The sequence below is a fragment of the Protopterus annectens genome, chromosome 6.part1 (assembly GCF_019279795.1).
Source record: "Protopterus annectens isolate FY-2018-M chromosome 6.part1, PAN1.0, whole genome shotgun sequence".
NCBI classification, from domain to species: domain Eukaryota; kingdom Metazoa; phylum Chordata; order Ceratodontiformes; family Protopteridae; genus Protopterus; species Protopterus annectens.
The window spans coordinates 272,178,921-272,197,892 of record NC_056738.1 but is presented as its reverse complement, the minus strand read 5'-3'; the positions used below and the strand labels follow the sequence as shown (position 1 = coordinate 272,197,892).

The 18,972-nt window shown below is 36.6% G+C and overlaps 1 protein-coding gene across 1 annotated transcript in view; it reads left to right on the top strand.

The window, feature by feature from the left end:
* The window catches only part of LOC122805507 (transient receptor potential cation channel subfamily M member 2-like), a 914,064-nt gene that overhangs the window by 537,677 nt on the left and 357,415 nt on the right, over positions 1 to 18,972 (top strand). The window contains exon 16 of the mRNA XM_044075701.1: positions 15,697 to 15,768. Coding sequence (XP_043931636.1) covers positions 15,697 to 15,768 — 72 coding nt within the window. The remainder of the gene's footprint in view (positions 1 to 15,696; positions 15,769 to 18,972) is intronic.

Genomic DNA, 18,972 nt, shown 5'->3' with positions numbered 1-18,972 from the left:
GACCAAGTGTCTTTGGACACTAGAGGGGTCCCAAGCTCAATTATTTTGGAAAAACTAGAATTAATGTGGCAACATGTTCAATATTATGTTATCTGAAACTAAAAGGCCTCACCAGATAAGTATAATGTAGAGGAATGTACCAATTTATTGTTAAAAATAAGATACAGTACATACCTAACATTTACGGTTTTGTTTATTCTGTCAATTAATTTGTTTTTATATTTAATCTTATGTTGACTGTATTATTTTAAAGTCAGTCAGTATGCGCTGCTAAGTATTTGAGAGTAAAAACATGCGCTGCCAAAACAATAGTAATTTTAAAGTCTTTCATGGTTTTACTATTTTTCACAAAAGGTAGGATAGGGTTAACAGTTTTAATTAAATATGGTAATTATTTGGAACACATGACCTTGTTGTATTTAAACAGTGTAATGGTCAAAGTTTTTTATCTGAAGAAGTTTGAGTTACTATAACAAACGAAAAGCACTTTATGTTCATTGTTTTTTAACAAATAAATCTGTGGACCGAGAACAGAGGACTGTTTCTTCAGTTGCTGTTGTTATTCTTCGTATTTTGGTGGTAGTACTTGTGGATTTACTTACATATCGATATCATAAAGTCAAATTTGCAGAATAGCAAAAATGCATAATCGTGAATCCGGATATGTCGAATTTGTGGTTATGCTTTAATGGTACATGATGTGGAGTGTATGTGTGGATGGTATGTGGTTTTAGTGTGTGGATTTAGGTGGAATTTAAGGTAAGTGACTAGTTTGCTAGGGTTTTGGGTAAGTGTTTGAGTGCATGTGAGTTGTTTGGAAGTTGTACGTGTGGGTTAGGGTAGGCAGGTAAAAGTATGAGTGTTTAATTGTTGACTGTGTTGGTGTTTGTATGTATGTGATGTGTGTGTGCGAGGGACTATAGAATGTCTGGTTGTGAGTTTGTTGTCTTTTGCTGTTTGGTGCGATCTCAGAGTTAAAATATATAAGTAGGGGGGGTGTGGGGTTGCAGGCCCCCACATGGGTAGTGCAGGGAGGCTTGCCCCCTTGCTTATTTGTAGTGTAGGTTGTAGATGTGTGTTGTTATGTTTGTGTGGTTTTTTTTGGTAGTATGGGTAGTGTAGTTTATGTGTAGTGTGGTGTATGGTGTGTTTAGGTTCAAGATTTTAAGTTTCACGGTTTTAAGTTTTGCAGTTTTGGACGTTCAGTGTTTTGTGGGTTCGACATTATAGTCTCGATATACTGAAATTCGACATTTCAGTATTTCGAGATTATAAAGTGAATATATATATATATATATATATATATATGTAATATGTATATATATATATATATATATATATATATATATATATATATATATATATATTATTTTTATTTATCTATATCTATGTATATATCTATTTACATACACACACACATATACATATATATATATATATATATATATATATATAGAGAGAGAGAGAGAGAGAGATGTGTGTATACACATATATATATATATATATATATATATATATATATATATATATATATATATATATATATGGATTCGCTTTATAATCTTGAGACTATGAAGTTGAAACACCAAAAAACTGAAAACCAAAACCACGAAACCCAAAACCATGACCATTAAAGCACACACACAAACACAACTACACCTACCGCCACACAACACCAACACACACAAACACACACTTACTATAACCAGGGGGGCAAGCCCACCTACACCCCCATGTGGGAGGCTGAACCCCCTACACCCCTGTGCTTGTATATACTAACTCCGAGGTTGCACTAAACACCAACACACACAAAACCCACCAACATACATTCCACACCCCCCTCGCACAAACACACATCATACAGATACAAACATCACCCTTCTCAACACTGACACACTCACACTCTCACCTACGTACCCTAACCTACATCTAACATCCCAACACACTAACAAACACACAAACCCTCCCCAAAACCCTTAAAACACCACACTTACTTAACACGCCATCAGAACCACGGGTTCAACATTTCCGGGTTCGATATTCTGCAGTTTGGTGCATCTGCAGATTTAACACTTTGGTCTCGAGATACTGAAATTTGACATTTCAGTATTTCAAGATTCCAAAGTGTTTCCATAAATTTATATATGTATGTACATATATATGTGTGTGTGTGTGTGTGTGTGTGTGTGTGTGTGTGTGTGTGTGTGTGTGTGTGTGTGTCTGTATGATATGATTTGCATAACTAATGAGTTAAAATATTTAGAAAGGTCAGAAAGGAAATCTGAGTTATTTTCAGAAGGAACACGGAGATCAAAAAAGTGCCAAAACCTTTTAGTGTATGATGGAATATGTGAGTATTATCATCAGTATAGGTATCAGACACATGAAAAGGTTGATTATGAAACATCATCTCCACACCTTTGGATGCTTTGCATTTAGAATTAACATGGAAAGAATGAATATACTTTTTATTCATCAAAATATTTTTTCCTGTAGATAAATGCACGTACTGTAGAAAAGCAACAGTAAAAATAACAGCCAGGTGCTGCATTAACTTAAACAGGTTGAAGAGTTGGTTAAGACCATTTATATTCAAAGATGCAAATTGCCTATGCAGCATGAAAAAGATGTCAAAAGCCAAATATGTAAGTATAACAGCCAAGCTGTAGCAGGCTTTCCTTCTAAATCTCAAATAAAACCAAGAGAACAAGGAAACAAAACCAGAAAACAAAGCCAGTATTACACTTATGATATCCCCAAGCCTGAGACATCCAGAGCAATAACACACTTGAATAAATTTAATGCCTCAATTCAGTTTCTGTCCTTGGGAAACTCAAAAGAAAATTAGATGTCCAACTACTTAGTACGTACTGTTGCAAAGAATACAAATCTAGAATAAATTCATGAGAATATAGTATAGTCTTAAAGGAAGAAATGCATGTTTTTTCTTCCCAAAATACCCCACTAAAAGCAGTCCATGAATGGAAACTAATAGGAAAACAAAATCTTGCAAATTTACCAGTCTTCATTAAATAAATTGCTTTCATCTCCCATGACATCAACAACCAGAAATGTTATCAGAAAAAATACCTATCAACACTTGTGCAACTTAAATGCAAAAGTGTAAAGGTCACATGATGAAAAACAACCAATCACATCTTTAAAGATAAACATGTGCTGATGTATGGAATGTGAATAAAATGGAATAAACCATTTAATCACAAATTGTTTAAAAAACATTGCATAAACATAAAAAACACCTCTTGGTCATCTCAATTAATACATTTTAAGATGCCCTTAATGTTAAGATCATTTAACCTTGGTGGGTTATTAGTATTAAGACATATTTGGCATTTTGTTTTTTTAGTTTCTAACATGGAGTTAAAGTGACCTCATGTATTTTACACAAGCTAAAACTACAAACAAAAATGTATTGCAATTAACACACTCTATATTGTGTTGGTATAACACATTAGTAATATTGTTTTTATAACTAGCTGATGTTCATAAATTCTCTATTTGAATTTATGTTTTGTTTTCACTCTACAAAAAAGAATGATAATGTTTGCATGATACATAATAAACTACAGAGGTCCTCATACAATTGAAATAACCTTTAATTGCTGCAGTATCTTCTGTATTGAGCACTTTGATGTACTGACTTTGAAAATGTTATCTGTCTGTCTATCTATCTATCTATCTATCTATCTATCTATCTATCTATCTATTCCCACATTTTACATTTTTTCTTCTTTATCTTTTTTGTTCCTGAGTGTTGTTGGATACTAATCTGTTTGTCTATATTCTTAATATTTTCTCTTTTTTTATAAACAAATTTAGGCTCACTGCCAATACACTTAGCTAAATCTTCATCCCCTAAAAATTCCTGGGGGGGGGGGTCACCTATTATATTTGCTATATTAGTAGAATGTTCACTATAAACTGATGGCATTGACAAAGAATAATCATGCACAGTGGTTGGTGTGTCTCTGTTTTCCAACCTGAATTTTAAAATTGGTATAAACTTTCCATGTTTTTCTGTGTTGACATCTTTAAAAACTAGAATGTAGTTGTAAATCCTGTTTTAGAAAAAAAAAATCAAACAACAATTTACTTTCAGGCAAAAACATTGTCATTATAGGTCAGTCTAGAAATCCAAATGAATTTACTTTAACAACACTTTTCTTAATGAACTTAGGATGTAGATTAGTACAGTGCAAATAGCTAATAATGAAAGTATTTTTCATAAAAATACTGATAACTAACCTGTGTGTCTGTCTTTCATACTTAATTTCTACACCCAGAAGGTGATGCTAGTGCCATAAACTGAAGATATGAATTCCAAAAACTTAATGTTTTTTCCAAACTCATGAACAGAAGGTCTAAAAGTTCCTGACTGCATGAAAAACAAATCATTTATATAGCTGTTATAAAAAAAGAACATTGTCAAAAGGGTGACTTTTATACTTTATTTCTTTCTCCCAAAAGGCCAAAACTAAATTAGCAAACACTGAGGCTAAATATAGCAGTCATTTCTGGTTCTTCTACCTGTCTAGAACGTATATTTTCAAAGAAGAAAAATATTCCGTAACACCAATTCAGTGAAATGCCCCCCCTCCCCCCAAAAAAAATATTAGCAAAATGTGCATAGTTGCTAATATGCTACCTGAGAAAATTGATTCCTTCCTTATCAGGAATAGATGTGTGCATTAAAACTATGCCTGAAGTAGTAAAAAAACATGAACTCTCCAGGTAATGGCAGCAATCATGTGGACCTAATGAAATTGCATGATTTGTGTAAAAATGTCACAAAATTCTTTGTGTGTCAATCAAGCCACATCATCAATTCCTTTGAGTTGTTGTCCACTTGTATTCTTAAGGTATCTGTTTTAGAATTAGGGTCAGAAACGATGGGTCTGAATAGTAAGTTTGATGCATCCTTATAGATTGTAGGAATATCAAACAGAACTCATAAATTTGGATAAAAAGCATAGGAAAAATTATAGAATTCCAGCGTGATGGTTCCTTGAAATAAAAGTTATTAAAACAACTCTGCATAGCTCTATATGCTCTCTTCCGTTCATTAGATGAAATATTCACATAGTGATTGCTGTTCTCCAACATCTTTCCCATAGTGGAACAGTAAATCCTTGGCTCCATTAAAACAAAATGTCCTTCCTTATTTACTTTAATATTTTTTAAAGGTTTATCTTCTAAAAGAATTTTCAGTGCCTTCCTTCATCTGGTGTTAAGCTATAATATCTATATACAGGAGGCCTTGTTAAAACTTTGTACAATTCAATACAAGATTTTTCAAACACTACTAATATACTACTAAAGTATTATAAGTACTCTCTTTTTTTATAAATTAAAGTCCACTTCATTGTTTTCATATCCATAATAAGTGATACATTTAATCTCTGAGTATATTATTTTATGTTAACTATAGTCTTATTTATTCTGGCACAGTGAGAAGGAATGAATGTTAAACCCTTCTCAAAAATTTCAGATGCAGCCCTTCCCAAAACCTTGTTAATAAAATAAAAAAACACAGTGGTCCAAATTGCTTGCCATCTCACTGCATTTTCCTGTGTGAAGGCTTTACTGCATGATGCACAATTAAATGCAACAGATAATTTGAATGTATGTCAGGTCTGATTTCATGCAACCTGTATTCAGCTCCTACTTCTGTTTCCCCAATATTTTCCATACTATGAAAGCTTTCTTTGATAATTTATCTTTACTCTTCTTGTGTTGTTGGTACAAAAGGACTGGGGGGGGGGTTCTCTTTTGCCTCTCGTGTATCATCTGGGGATACATTTCATTAGGTGATTACTGAGACTAGACCTGATTGAAAACTGGAAGACTCTTCCTCCACCAGTTGAATGTTTTACCCAAATGTGGACTCAACTGACTTGGGTGTTACATTGTTGTGATTTTGCCCAGTAGTGGTGGAAATTTGAATATCTTGTTTCAACTTTACAAGTTTGATTTCATGATATTTATATAAAATAGTCATAGTTTCCAGACCCAGTCTATCAAAAAGATGAAATCTTTGAAAAGATTACTGTTGTTACCAATTCCATTTGGAAATTTCTAGATCCTAAAATGTTTTGGTGCCTTCTGAGCATGAATGTTGTTTTTCTTTTGGCTTTTCCTGGTTAGTGGTCACCACAGTGGAACTCCAGTCTGCTAATGATTGGCCATTGATTTTTACAGTGCCGAGGTGCCAGCCCAACACCCAGCCTTCAACGAAGGCACGCCCATTCACGCATGTTTTTCGAATGCCACTCGACCACGGGGAGGTCATGCAGACTCCACACAGAAGGCACTCCAGCCGAGAATCAAATGGGAGAAGAACCTCTTGCTGTGAGGCGACAATGCTACTACTGCACCACCGTGGATTCTGAGCATGAATATGTTCTAAAAATAATGTCTGAAGTTACAGATTTGTATTTAAAAAGTTTCTGTTCAAAGTCATTAACTAAGTTTCTCAAATATTTTTGTTCTAAACATAGACAACTTTTGGTCACTATAGTAGACTTACTGAAATGTTTAACCACTTTCTGAAGGCATGATATCCTGTAGTGTCAACATCTGATCAAATAACTCCTCATAGGTGATCGATGTGGAATCATCATCAGCACTCCCACTGTGATTCCACCGAATATTACCTATTATTGTTTCTAGTATTCTAAGTACACTGGGTTGTTCTTCAGGAAAACTATATGCAGTAAATTTAGAAATACTGTTTAAGTTCTCCTGTACCATTTTAGTGACTAGTACGCACCACTTTCATCCAACTCTCAATGAAACAACATAAAGCAGAACCAACTTTGCAGTGCCATGAGTGAAAGCTGACTAAGTACTCCAAAACCAATTAACTAAAAATAGTGTGTGAATGGAAAATGATAGGATAATCAACTATCTGCCAAATTTAGCAATTTTATTAAATATTACACTTTCATTACACTTCTTACTCTATATCATAAGGAACATCTTGGTATACAGAAATTGTAGCTTGGCTAGCCAATGCATTTCTAATCTTAATAGCCTTTTGCAAAATAAAGACCCTTTGAGTTAGTTAGATTTCTATTCAGTTCCATCTTGAATGCTCCAATGTGGTTAACTACAATTATATGAACATTAGAGGCTACATCTCCTGCATTATTATGGAACGATTCAGTTAGAATTAGATGGACTGAACCCAAGAGAAAGGTTTTAGAGTCCCATTGTCTGAGAACACCAACCAGGTGCACATTGTAATATCGGGACCTTAATTCTTTGTTCACTGCCTTTTGGACCAAGTGATTCAGGAACACTCTCGACCCTTAGCTTTTCTGTCCAAAACATTTAAATCTTGCTTTATCACTGCAAAAAAATGAGTAATCTGGGTAAACTACTTAGGCCTTGAGTATAACTGCTTGGTACAGTTTAAAGGTGAATTTTCACCTTTTAGATATACCTGGAAAAGCTTTTAATGCAACAGCAAAGTGACTGACATATCCATTTTAGATGACAAGTTATTCACTCATTCTGGTCTATAGGTATTACTACCTGTAGTTTAAATATTTTCAGACCTAAAAAAGAAACAGGTGAGTTGGCTGATATTGGTAGTTCTTATTTCATGAGTCTTACCAGTAATGCCCAGAAAAAAACACACCCTGATTATCTGATAAAACAATAGAAGAGTTATCCATGGGCTGTGCTTCTGTATCATTGTCCATGGAAGAAGTAATAATGTCCCCAGCAAAAAAGCTGAAGTGTTTCCCTTTGCTGCAAACTGAAAACTTCACCTGTCTGACCTCATAAATTAAGATTTCAGTAAAGTACTAGAATGCTTTATGTTAAACAAAGTACTTTCAGAATTTTAAAATATTTTTGTTAGTATCACATATTACATAGAAACATGAGTACACATTCAATTATAAAAGAGAAAATAAGCCATTACAAAGAATTTTCTTTTCATGCATTATACATATATACCTCCTTTCTTAACAGTTATTAAATTTACATTACGTGATATTTCACTCCTCCTCCTTCTAAACATTATTTTGGATATACTGTTCACATAGATTTGATTTATTTCTAGGTAGTCTATACCTTCCCATTTCTAAAGATCTCACATCCACTTATTTTATCTCCTTTACAACATTCAATAATTCATTTAGAACTGATTTGGTTTTTGATCTCCAGTTTCTAGTAATTACATTTTTGGCAACCAAGAGCATTAAACTTAAGACCCTACTATGTCTAGGCAATTCATTTTCTATATTCCAGCTCTATAGAATAATTTACTTACTTATAATAATTTGCTCCCCCATTTCTGATAAAGTATCTTGTAGGGAATTTCTAAAATCTACCAACTCATTGCATACACAAAAATCTTGCTTACATGTATTCTATTCTTTCCTATCAGATCTCAAGCAATTGCTGTCTACCGGTGGAAACATTTTCTGAAGTCTTCTTGTGGTATGAAAATATAGAGCCATGTCATTTGACTGAATGTTCATTTGATTGAAACATAAATGACTAAATCCATTTAATTAAAAACTCATTTGACTTAAAACTAATTTGCTAGAAGAGTGTAAAGGTCTATACAAAGACTCTGATGGTGTAATTTCTTATCATAGGAGTTATTAGGGAAGTGTATCTAGCAAAGCCTGTGTGGACTGCAATGATCAGCATCATGTTATACCCCAAATTTGGAGATAATTGTGTTTTTCTCTAGCACTAATTCAGTGTGTGTGATGTTTTTTCTACTCTCTGAGATTGTGCAACCATGGAGTTACTATATATAAGGGGGTTCGGGGAATGCAGGGGTGGGTTCCCCCAAAAAATATTGCTTATGGAATTGCTTTATGAAAACAAAATTGCCACTGTTTCTAAAGATAGCCACAAAGCATTCTATAGCTATATCAAGAATCTCAATGGCAACACTCAGATCTGCTCTGAGTTACAGCACAATGACACTAAATATACAAAACCAACTGATATTGCCAACATCCTGGCAGATAGGTTCAGTGCTAACTTTACCCACCTCTCACCCCCTAAATTGCCCATCTATATACCGGAAGAATGCAAAGTTCCTGCAATCACGGCTGCACAGGTATAAACCACACTCTCCAAAGCCAAGAACACAGCATCCATGGGACCTGACAACATCCCAGACTGCATTCTACATGAACTACAGAATGAACTGGCACCCCACCTAAGTACCATCTTCAGTCATAGCCTCACCTCAGGCTTTGTCCCCACTGAATGGTGCACAGCGACGATTATCCCACTCCACAAAGGGAGATCCACCATGAACCACAGAAACTACCGCCCCATTAGCCTGACGAGCCTGGTCTGCAAGGCCATGGAATCTATCATCATGAAACTTATAAACAAAGACATTGGTAATCTTCAAACTCTGGACCCCACCCAGTTCGGGTTTGTAAAAGGCAGATCATGTCTCCTAAACCTGATAGACTTCTTTGAAGCAGTCCCCAAAGTCGTAGATGAGGGTAAGGTGGTTCACACAGTTGACTTAGATCTCGCCAAGGCTTTCGACACCATCCCCCACTCTGGAATTATAGATAAACTGATTAAACTAGGTATAAATCCCTATGCCACAAGATGGGTTGCCAAATGGCTCAGTGACAGAACCCATACTGTGAAAGTAGCAGACTCCAAATCCGACTTCAGACCAGTGACAAGTGGAGTACCACAGGGTTCAGTCCTGGGTCCTCTCCTGTTTGGTATCTACTTCTCTGAAGTACAGGCTAACACAGGAGGTCTTTGGCTAATGAAGTTCGCAGATGACTGCAAACTAGGAGCCATAATCGAAACTCCTAACAATGTTGAGATCCTACAAAAGGGCCTCACTGAGACAGATGCCTGGTATCAAAGCCACAGCCTCAAGCTCAGTGGCAAAAAGTGCATTGTCATCCCTTTTGGTAAAAACTCTATACCCATGAACTACCACATAGGCGGTAGTCTACTTAACACCGAAAGTGTGATAAGAGACCTTGGGACACAGGTGGACAGTAGTCTCTCCTTGATAATCACATTACCACAGTAGTCAGGGAATCCTTCAATGTGGCACACCTCATCACAAAAGGTTTCTCATCCAGGAAAAAAGAGGTAATTTTTTTCCCTCTACTCGTCACTCATTAAACCCATTATAGAGTACAATGCCCCTTTTGGTATGTACCTCACAAGACATCTCCAACAACTGGAAAGGCCACAGAAATACCTCACAAACAGGATTACCATCCTCAAACAGATGCCATACGCAGACCGTCTCAAAAAACACCAGCTTTACTCCGTCGCATATCGCCTACTCAGAGGCAGTCTCTGCCTAACATACAAAGCTATGTCAAACCCAGAGCTGATGGACATGCTCCACTTAAAGAAATCCCAGTCCCTCCGAGATACACGTTCTAGGGACCTATATCTTGTCACCACAATAAACAGAACATGCTGGAGGGATAGATTCCTGTCCCAGAGACTTCCCATACTCTGGAAAAACTCCTATGTATATCAAACAAAGCTCCTCATTAGCACTCTTCAAGAAAAATCTTGATGACTGGATGGGAAATAGGAAATTCACCCCGGGGATCAAATCTGTGACTCTGCTTGACAGGGGCACAGGAAAATAATTTTCTTGGGTGGCTAAAGCCATGGTACCTTTTTGGCTAGGTTTATATAGGCCCTAGGGCCAATAGCCTAGTACCTACCCATGAACCTATGGTATATTTGTTGTGAGGAAGGTTTTCTATCCAATTAGTTTTTAGTCAAATGAATTTTCAATCAAATTAGTTATCAGTCAGATGTGTTTTGGATCATTTGAGCTTCAGTGAAATGAATGTTCAAACAAATGACATGGACCCAAAAATACATATGAAAACACTTCCATGCAAAGCTCCTAAACCTTCTAGATTTTGTTGTATACTTGAGATTCATACAAATATCCTCCCATTGTTTCTTTTGTACATTGCCTTTCCAATCTCATTTTCCAGTCTTGTTTTCTAAACTCTTCTATGATTCTTACAATTATTTTGATGTCCTTCCTTAGATCACTGTTGCAGTATTCCAAATTTTGGGTTATTTTGCCAAATAACCTGGACATCCATCTGGATACTAAAGCCATAATCTTCCACATATCCACATTTCTACATATTACCTAAGCCCATGGGCATAAGAGTGCATATGGGGATGTATGAGTGTGAAAATGTCAAACTAGCTTACCAACAGTCAGAATGCAGGTCTTGCATCCATCAGACTTTTCTGTGCAAGGCTTTTGGCATCTTTGTGCCATCACTTGTTCAGATAGGTGCCCAGTTGGGGAACCTTCCTTGTCTTTTCCTACAGTTATTGGGATTCAGCACTGTTAGATGTCAGCTAAGAGGGTAACGTGTGATTGTGGTAGGCTGATTCCTTTTAAGATCTCCACTCCTAGTGTTTCTTTTGCCTAGGTGCAGAACATGACTATAAAAACTGCAGTCTTTTGTCAGTCATTAGTAACAAAAGCCTCACAAACACACCTTTCTACTCTTAAATACTTATTTAGAGACCCAGCGCCTTAATCTCCTTGCTTAAACTGAAATGGTGGATACTTCCATTCCCAATGTCACACTCATTCTGAAAAAGACATTCAAAAGATCTAGGTCTGTTCCTTTGTCTGCCCATTTGAACTCAGATATACCCTTTGAGGTTTTGGAATCCACAGTATGTTTGACTGCTTCTCAAAGAATTCTCCAGAGGTCAGTATGGTATCTGATTCTCACATGCCTGTTATGACTGATGTTACCAATATTGTGGATATGGGGTAATATCTTATAATTTTGGAAGTACCAGAAGGTGTTTCCTAAATATTAGTTCAGGGAGAAGAACCAGATCCTTAATTGAGGTACATCAAGGGTCAGATTCACCATAACTTGTTAAAGCAGACATCATTCCCAAGAAGAAGAAACAAAAAGCAAAAAAAATGTTTCCTCTTTTCAGACATCTCAGGAAGAAGAATGGATGGAATTTTCCCCAGGCCTATTTAAGACTATTTTGGTAGTCAAACCACCATGTTTAATTCCTTCTGCTCCTACTCCTTCTGTCTTTCTAAAGAAACAACTTGAATGATCCTCAGAGGAAAATGAAGCAGTCTGATTTGGATGAACATTTTCTGGCCTATTCATCCCAGATTCGGTCCCCAGGTTGAGTTGTCTGTTGTGATGAAGCTACCTTATCCTCCAATTCTCCTGAACAGGAAATCTCCATTGAAGAAACCATATATAAAATGATGCAACAATGTGAGAGGGAATCCAGACAAATATCTGATGTAGAAAAAAGTATTAGAATTTAGTAGAAGTGGGCATCCTATACACCTGCACTTATCCCCCATGTTTTGGAGGCCTTTCTGGATGCCTTGCATCCACTATCACTGCTCCTGATTCTCAACCTCCATGACCTAAAAGACCTAATAGGTTCTATAAAGTGCCCATATGCTTAAAGTTACTTTATAAAAATCCTTAAGCAGATTCCTCTGCTTTTTTCTATTTCATCTGACAAGCCATCTAAATGTTTACCTGCTGATAATGCCCTTCTCTCAGGCAAATATATCAGAGCAATAGACAGTTATGAAAAAAAGGTATACATCTCCTCCACTCTGGCTTTAGAGCCATGAATTATCAGACTCAAAATATGACAAAATATTTGTTGTCTACTCTAGCTAATTTGAATACAACTGTGTCTTCTCTAGAAGTACCTGACATTAAGCAGCAGGCTATGTCATGGCAGTTCAGGATTCGCAGGTAGCTAGGCATAGCATTAAGTACAGTTATGATGCAGTGGAAGCTTCTTCCAGAACAGCTGCTACTGGATCTGCCATTACAGGTATGCATGGCTTTGTTCACAGTCCTTACCTGAGGACAGTAAATCTAAGTTCCTGGCCTTTTCCCTGAATAGGGACTTATTATTTGGTCCTGAAGTGGCCAACTTTTTAAAGCCTTGCAAGGACAATTTAAAATTATGAAGGATTGCAGACAAATTTTCCTCACTTCTGTCCCTAGGTATCAGAGAATCTACCCAACTAAACCCACCTCCTTCTCTCACAAGGAATGTAGGCCCCCAATGAGAGGCAAGAACTGTGTATAAAGAGATTTCCGTATAAACTAGACAGGGATTCTAAGTGTGGGAAGCCTCTCTTTTCAGACAAATCAACCTATTTTCCGACTCCACCTGTCCCTCTTGGTCCATCCCTCTCTCTATCAAAAAAATTACCTCATCTTGTTTCACTTGGCAGTTCATAACTTCAAACAAATGAGTGTTTTCCAAACTGTTGGGTGATTGCCAAAGATTAGTAAGTGGTAAACATGGATGGGTCAGACATAGGGGAACTGTCAGTTAGTCCAGAGAGAGATTGAATGTGGCAAAGGTAGCTCTGGCTCAAGAAAAAAACATCTTTTTTATAGTGTTTGGTAAAGGTATGAAGAGAAAACCAAGTTGCTGCTGTTAGGATGTCTCTGGAATTAGTACCTTTCTAAAGGGCTGAGAGAAGGCACCTGCTCTAGTGGAATGAGTTTTACAGAGGAAGGTAAATGTTTAACCATGGTGGATATTTCAAAAGGTAATAGATTTAGAGAGCTTTGAAATGAAAGATGATGATGAATGGAGGTGGGGTGTGCAATGCATAATATATGAGAGGTGTGAAGTTTATTGAAGGCAGATGGATAATTAGTTAAGGAAATTTTCTTTAGAACATTTTGTTTTTGCTTGTAGACAGGGTGCCATGAGGAGGTTTTCCTCCAATAAGAAGGTTAAATTCTTTCCAAAAGTGTTTGGGGGAATGCAAGAGGGAAATGTATTTCTTTGTTTTGAGATTTCTTTTGTACCTTCTGATGGACTTCTTGGCTAGGTTATGTAAGGCTGTAAAGGAATTGTAGTTGTCAGTTGTGGTTTTTTTTATTTTTGCCATGCTTCATTTTTTATAGGTAGAAGATGTTTGAGTTCAGCAGTTTTAGTGGGTTTATAAAGCTTGTGATTAAATGCTGAGAATTTGTTTAGAAGCTGGAGTAGAAAGTTGTTTAGGCTTATGGGTGCTGTACTAGTGCCATAGTCAGGACTTTATCCACCTATGTGTTGGAATGACAGTATTGGAGTAAATACTGTACATGTAATGGATGTTTGTGCAGTTCATGTTTGTGCTTGGAATCACTGCTATGATTTTCAAATATGAAGTACAGAGGTACACGCTGCTTCGAATTTTGGCAATGTACATGCTCTTTATTTAGGTATTTATACTTCAGCTAGGCAAGGCCTATTTACAGATGAGGGCACTGGAAGAAAACTCTAAGAAAAAAAATTGCCACAATTTTACCAGGCCCAGCAGTAGGCCAAAAAGTGAAAAAAAAACCTGTGGATGGATATTGAACAGTATGAACCTCATCCCCAGGACATCCTTAAGATCCTTGCTGACTCTGGCAAAAGCAAGATGATTTTTTTCTTGGAATTTTCCTCCACTGCCCTCATCTGGCTTTACCTAAATGGATTATAAAAGTAAAAAATTAATAAATAATTGAATGACTATATGAATGAATTAATAAATAAATATACAAGGAAAGAAAGTTAATGTCCTCCCTGTGTCTGTGAGGTCCTGTGGGCTGTTTCATTTTTTTTTATCAAAATCCCAAATATATAGCCACGAGTGAAGTGATGATCCTCCAAATTGCCCATAGGTGTGCTTGAGATGTGTGTGTGTGCATGAGTGCACATCATGTAATGGATTGCTATCTTATTCAGAATTTGTTTAAGTGGGTACTGGGATAGTCTCTGTCTCCCCTGCAATTCTCAGATGTGAGAAAGTGGACACCAGAGATTGTATGAATGAATTGACATATTTTTTCATGAAAGAGAATGTCCGTGGTATCTTTTGGAGGGGCATGGAAGGACATTTGTACTGGCTTTGAGAAAAATTCTGATGGTTGAATCATTAAAAGGAAATTAGTGGTATATAGTGTCATCAGTGCATAAAAATGGGAGCTTTAAACGTGTTCTGAGCATTGTGTTGTGCAAGATTGTATGGGTGTATGACTTCCAGGATTACTTTCTGGGTGTCTGCAGAAGTTCTATAGAACTTTGAGTTTATTTGTGGGATGAATGCTAGAAGAGAAATGAGAGGCAAATAAGCTAGTGCCTTAACCTGGATTTCCTGTTGAACACAGCTTTGTTTTCATTGTATTTGAAAGTTGTGCTGTACTGAATTTATTTTATTGAATCTTTGGTATCTTGTAAGTTTAAATGAGGTCATCAGATGATCAGGAATTTGATTTATGTTAACTGCTTGTTTTGGGTACCCAATAATAATCAAGATATAGAGCATTTTTTGTGTAAAGGATGTACGTTATGACTGACATCTAGTAATGATATATGTAAGGGGGTTATGAGGAAACTAGGAATTATAAATTCAAAATATCTGGTTTAAGAGACCAATGGTTGCTATTTTAGAAGCATTTTTGGAGACTAAATACATTTACATCTGAAATGTGTTTATAAGTATGTAGGACATTAAGTTTAGAACTCATGCTTAGAAAGATATTAACAATATCGTTGCTTTGTCAATTCAGTTAATAAATAAGAGACTATCACCTGCTGAAGATCAGAGCACAGATTTTATTCTCGGTCTAATAGATAAACAATTATTTTTATTACCATTTCTAGGACAGACAGCAAGGGAGACAAGCATGAAGAAGAGTGTCAAACCGATTCATCAGCCAAATACTTTGGAAACAAGTAAGAGCTATTGCTACATTTAAATAATTGAATAGAGTGCATGTACATTGCAAAAATTCTTAGCAGCATACACCTCACATATGAAAATTGTTAGCTTTGGTTTGGAGATATGTGTATGTCTTTAGACACTATTGACACTAGATAGACATGCATGATTTTATTTCATATAACATATACACTTTAAATAAATACACACGTCTACGTCTATACATTCTCACATAATGGAAAATCAGCACAGGTGTTAAGTGTTTATAAGGTATATTCCATAGAATGTTTATTGTTCTGCAGAATTTTGGACCTGTAAGACAAAAATGTGTTCATATGTTGACAGGCAATCCACAAGCCCCAAAAGTATAAGCCATCATGATACTCAGAGACCAAAACAAGAAACTGTTGTCTCCTTTATAAATGTTCAGGTTGTCAGTGCAGTTTCAATGACATAAATGCAAGATACGCAATTCTGAGTCCCATAAATGCAATCACAAAACTTTGTTCTACATTAAAACATTGAATAACAAACTTTCTTTATAATCTGGTCCTGTTTCCCTCCACATCATTGTCATTTTTGTCCACTTTACCCTGGAGTAAGAGGAGATCTTTAAAAACCAGAACCACAAATTCAGGCATCTCCATTCATCATATGATTGCATTTATGTGACTTACATCTGTGAGTCTCACACTTACAGATTGTTCCCAGCAAAGCATTCGCTCAGCGACTAATTGCTATGTGCCCGTGTGGGGAGATTATTTTAAAGACTTGGATGCCTCTGAGGACCAAAGCAATCTCTCCTTTTGGCATTATTAAGATATTCTCAGTAGCGTATCCTTATTTCTAAACATTAATGGCAATAGGTAATGTTGAAGACATAATTCCCACAATAAAAAATCTTAGTAAAGGCCATAAATACCCACCCCCAAAAAAAAACAGCCCAAAGTATATGGAGCACTGTAAAAGATCGCTCCCTATTTTCTCACAAGGATGATAGGTAAGACCAAATAATTAATAAAAGGTACTTCATGAACACTTCCTAACTGTACCACCTTGGTACTTCATAAACCAACACTTCCTAACTGTACCACCTTGGTACTTCATGAACACTTCCTAACTGTACCACCTTGGTACTTCATGAACACTTCCTAACTGTACCACCTTGGTACTTCATAAACAAACACTTCCTAACTGTACCACCTTGGTACTTCATAAACAAACACTTCCTAACTGTACCACCTTGGTACTTCATAAACAAACACTTCCTAACTGTACAACCTTGGTACTTCATGAACACTTCCTAACTGTACCACCTTGGTACTTCATGAACACTTCCTAACTGTACCACCTTGGTACTTCATAAACAAACACTTCCTAACTGTACCACCTTGGTACTTCATGAACAAACACTTCCTAACTGTACCACCTTGGTACTTCATAAACAAACACTTCCTAACTGTACCACCTTGGTACTTCATGAACACTTCCTAACTGTACCACCTTGGTACTTCATGAACACTTCCTAACTGTACCACCTTGGTACTTTATGAACACTTCCTAACTGTACCACCTTGGTACTTCATAAACAAACACTTCCTAACTGTACCACCTTGGTACTTCATAAACAAACACTTCCTAACTGTACCACCTTGGTACTTCATGAACACTTCCTAACTGTACCACCTTGGTACTTCATGAACACTTCCTAACTGTACCACCTTGGTACTTCATGAACACTTCCTAACAGTACTAAAATTGGTACTTCATAAACAAACACTTCCTAACTGTACCACCTTGGTACTTCATGAACACTTCCTAACTGTACCACGTTGGTACTTCATGAACACTTCCTAACTGTACCACCTTGGTACTTCATAAACAAACACTTCCTAACTGTACCACTTTGGTACTTTATAAACAAACACTTCCTAACTGTACCACCTTGGTACTTCATGAACAAACACTTCCTAACTGTACCACCTTGGTACTTCATGAACACTTCCTAACTGTACCACCTTGGTACTTCATGAACACTTCCTAACTGTACCACCTTGGTACTTCATGAACACTTCCTAACTGTACCACCTTGGTACTTCATAAACAAACACTTCTTAACTGTATCACCTTGGTACTTCATGAACACTTCCTAACTGTACCACCTTGGTACTTCATGAACACTTCCTAACTGTACCACCTTGGTACTTCATAAACAAACACTTCCTAACTGTACCACCTTGGTACTTCATGAACACTTCCTAACTGTACCACCTTGGTACTTCATAAACAAACACTTCCTAACTGTACCACCTTGGTACTTCATGAACACTTCCTAACTGTACCACCTTGGTACTTCATAAACAAACACTTCCTAACTTACCACCTTGGTACTTCATGAACACTTCCTAACTGTACCACCTTGGTACTTCATAAACAAACACTTCCTAACTGTACCACCTTGGTACTTCATGAACACTTCCTAACTGTACCACCTTGGTACTTCATGAACACTTCCTAACTGTACCACCTTGGTACTTCATGAACACTTCCTAACTGTACCACCTTGGTACTTCATGAAAACTTCCTAACTGTACCACCTTGGTACTTCATAAACAAACACTTCCTAACTGTACCACCTTGGTACTTCATGAACACTTCCTAACTGTACCACCTTGGTACTTCATGAACAAACACTTCCTAACTCTACCACCTTGGTACTTCATAAACAAACACTTCCTAACTGTACCACCTTGGTACTTCATGAACACTTCCTAACTGTACCACCTTGATACTTCATAAACAAACACTTCCTAACTGTACCACCTTGGTACTTCATGAACAAACACTTCCTAACTGTACCACCTTGGTACTTCATAAACAAACACTTCCTAACTGTACCACCTTGGTACTTCATGAACACTTCCTAACTGTACCACCTTGGCACTTCATGAACAAACACTTCCTAACTGTACCACCTTGGTACTTCATGAACAAACACTTCCTAACTGTACCACCTTGGTACTTCATAAACAAACACTTCTAACTGTGCCACCTTGGTACTTCATGACCACTTCCTAACTGTACCACCTTGGTACTTCATAAACACACACTTCCTAACTGTACCACCTTGGTACTTCATGAATACTTTCTAACTGTGCCACCTTGGTACTTCATGAACACTTCCTAACTGTACCACCTTGGTACTTCATAAACAAACA